The 3,077-nt window shown below is 51.7% G+C and overlaps 1 protein-coding gene across 1 annotated transcript in view; it reads right to left on the bottom strand.

The window, feature by feature from the left end:
* CBLC (Cbl proto-oncogene C) overlaps positions 1 to 3,077 on the bottom strand; it is a 15,790-nt gene that overhangs the window by 12,030 nt on the left and 683 nt on the right. The window contains exon 2 of the mRNA XM_032388740.1: positions 306 to 452. Within this exon, the coding sequence (XP_032244631.1) occupies positions 306 to 452 (147 nt within the window). The remainder of the gene's footprint in view (positions 1 to 305; positions 453 to 3,077) is intronic.

The following is a 3,077-nucleotide window of genomic DNA, read 5'->3' on the forward strand; positions in this document are numbered from 1 at the left end:
CCCTGGACTCCTAGGTCTGAGGGAGGAGGGGTTGGGGGGGCCTGGACTCCTGGGTCTGAGGGAGGAGGGGCTGGGGGCCTGGACTCCTGGGTCTGAGGCAGGAGGGGCTGGGGGCGAGGACTCCTGGGTCTGAGGAAGGAGGGGCTGGGGGCGAGGACTCCTGGGTCTGAGGCAGGAGGGGCTGGGGGCGAGGACTCCTGGGTCTGAGGCAGGAGGGGCCGGGGGCGAGGACTCCTGGGTTCCCTGGGCAGGGACAGGATGAGGCTCCAGGAGCTAAGGGGCCCCGGGGACAGGTGCTCACTCACCGGGCTCCGCAGTGCTCCCTCCAGAAGGTGTGGGCCCGGGCCTTGGTGAGTTGGTACGTGTGTCCACAGTACTTTCCCTTGGGGAAGAGTGCGCCCAGCTCCGCATGCATGTAACTGAAGATGAGGGCCAGCTTGGCCAGCTGTCGCCTGCGGGGATGGGCTCTGAGGGCCTGGGCTGGACCTTGGGGCTCCCACTGACACCTGCGCCCACTGTGGGAAAGACCCGCAGGCACCAGACCCCCAGACTCTGTAACCATTCAGTGCAGGGTAAAAGTCAAATCCAAGATGGCCTATGGCAGTCCCGACACCTCCCCTCTGCGAACCTCAGTTTCCTTATCTGTGAAGGAAAGGGAGGCGCTCCCCAATATCCAAGTGACCCTCCGGCACACAGACCCCAGCCTCCACCTGTAGCCCATGGGGGCGGGAGGAGAAGCCCTGCTTTGTCAGAGGTGGAGCCCACGAGAGCTGAGGCCATTGGGAGGGGTCTGCGAGCCGGTCACGCTCAGCACCTTCCTGGTTTTAGCAGCCCTGGGGGGCGGACCCCTGTGCTTTCCCCTGCCAGCTGCCTCCCTGGGATACGGGTCAGGATGTGGGGAGCAGCAGAGGGTAGGTCTGACACTTAGCTGCGGCATTTGGGGGAGGTTCCTTTTCTCCCCCTTACATCAGTTTCCTCAGCTGTGAAATGGGCGTAAGTGCAGGGTTAAGTACAGCCCCTGTCTCAGAGTGGGAGCAGTGAGGATTCTTCCATGTCTTCTGAGCGCAGAAAATGCCCAACGTACCTGGCGTGCAGCCAGCACTCAGTGCACTTTCATTATTATTATTGACTTTATTATTTTATTTTTTAAAGATTTTATTTATTTATTTGAGAGAGAGAGAGCACATGAGCAGGGGCAGAGTGGGACGGACAAGCAGGCTCCCCGCTGAGTAGGGAGCCTGATGCGGGACTTGGTCCCAGGATGCTGGGATCAGGATCTGAGCCAAAGACAGATGCTTAACCGACTGAGCCACCCAGGTGCCCCAGATTTTGGAAACTTAATGGAAAAAAAAAAAAAGAATGTGAGCTATCTCATTAATTATTGCTTTATATTAATTAGAAGTTGAGATAGTATTTTGGATACTGTGGGTTAAATAAAGGGAATGTTATTAAAACTCACTGCACCTGTTAAAAAAAAATCTTTCTTGGGGCGCCTGGCTGGCTCAGTCGGTGGAGCAGGTGACTCCTGATTTCGGGGGTGTGAGTTCAAGCCCCATGTTGGGGGCAGAGATTACTTAAAAATAAGTAATTTAATAAAAAAAATTTTTTTCTGTAATATGTCTACTAGAAAATAAAAAATTACAGGGCGCCTGGGTGGCTCAGATGGTTAAGCGTCTGCGTTTGGCTCAGGTCATGATCCCAGGGTCCTGGGATCGAGTCCCGCATCGGGCTCCCTGCTCAGCGGGGAGCCTGCTTCTCCCTCTGCCTCTCTCTCTCTTTCTCTCTCTCTCTGTGACTCTCATGAATAAATAAATAAAACATTTATAAAAAAAAAGAAAATAAAAAATTACATATGTGGGTTGCATTAGATTTTTAGTGGGGAGTGTTGTTCTAGAATCTTCTTCAGAGAGTTGCTAGGACCCTAGTAACTCTAGAACACTCACTCAGACACTCACTAAGCCCCTATGCTATTTTCTAGAACAGTGATTCTCAGTGGAGTTATACCACCTTTCCAAGGAGCTTCTAGAAATTCACTTGACATAGTGATTACAGTAGGGAGGCTAAATTGTGGGGGACAGTCCACTCTAGCAAAATTTGCTCACATTCCACTCCACTTTCCAATGTCCCATCAGGCATCTGTGAAAGTGGAAAATCTATTTAAAATTATCTAAACCTAAAACCCAATTCCAGTTTACAAAGGCATTTTCTGCACATCTTAAATTGATACTGAATTTTACAGAAATTCAACTACCCTATACATGGAAGGAAGACCGGGTCAGTGACACAGGGATTCTCCCTAGAGGTGCAGGTGTCCAACTAGCCAATTCTGCTTCCCAGAATAATTATAATTGTGTCTTGTCATTTTCATTTGAAATACAGACAATGTTATTATGAAGGGCTTTCTTTTTTATCATCCCCTACAATACAGTTTCCGTATTATAGTGATTTTTTAAAAATTATGGGTATGTAAGTAGTTTAACCTATGCATTTCATTTCAGGATGAATTTGAGGAGACAGAAGTATTTGCCTTGACAGGGTCGAGAGCCGCTGGTCCAGACCTTGTTTCGTTCTGGGCTCTAGACCCCAAACCTCATATGCTCCTGTCACTCAGCAGCCCCTTCCCCAGAGTTCAGAAGAGGTGGGGGGGAGCTATAGATAAGCCCTAGGTCCTGAGCTAGTTGTTCCTCAAGAAGCAAGACCAGGGGGCCCTGTGTGTCCCCCTAGGCAGGGGCAGTGATGGGATGTCAGTCCATCCCTCCTCATGCAAGAAGCTCCCTGGGGTCCCCACATTTCCAGGATTCATGTCTAGGCCTCTGGGAGAGTGGGGCAATGTGAAGTGGGCTGCTGGATGGCCAAGAAAGAGGGGAAATGGGGAACTGAGGGCATAAGTGCCCAAAGAAAGAAAAACTGGGTCGCTCAGTTTTCTAGGTTCTCAGGCAGAGGGGGTTGGGACTAGGACCCCTGGGTCTGAGGGAGGGGCTGGGGGCAGGACCCCTGGTCTGAGGGAGGAGGGGCTGGGGGCCTGGACTGCTGGGTCTGAGGGAGGAGGGGGCTGGAGGCAGGACTCCTAGGTCTGA

Source organism: Phoca vitulina, unplaced genomic scaffold (assembly GCF_004348235.1).
Source record: "Phoca vitulina isolate PV1807 unplaced genomic scaffold, GSC_HSeal_1.0 scaffold52, whole genome shotgun sequence".
Lineage (NCBI taxonomy): Eukaryota > Metazoa > Chordata > Mammalia > Carnivora > Phocidae > Phoca > Phoca vitulina.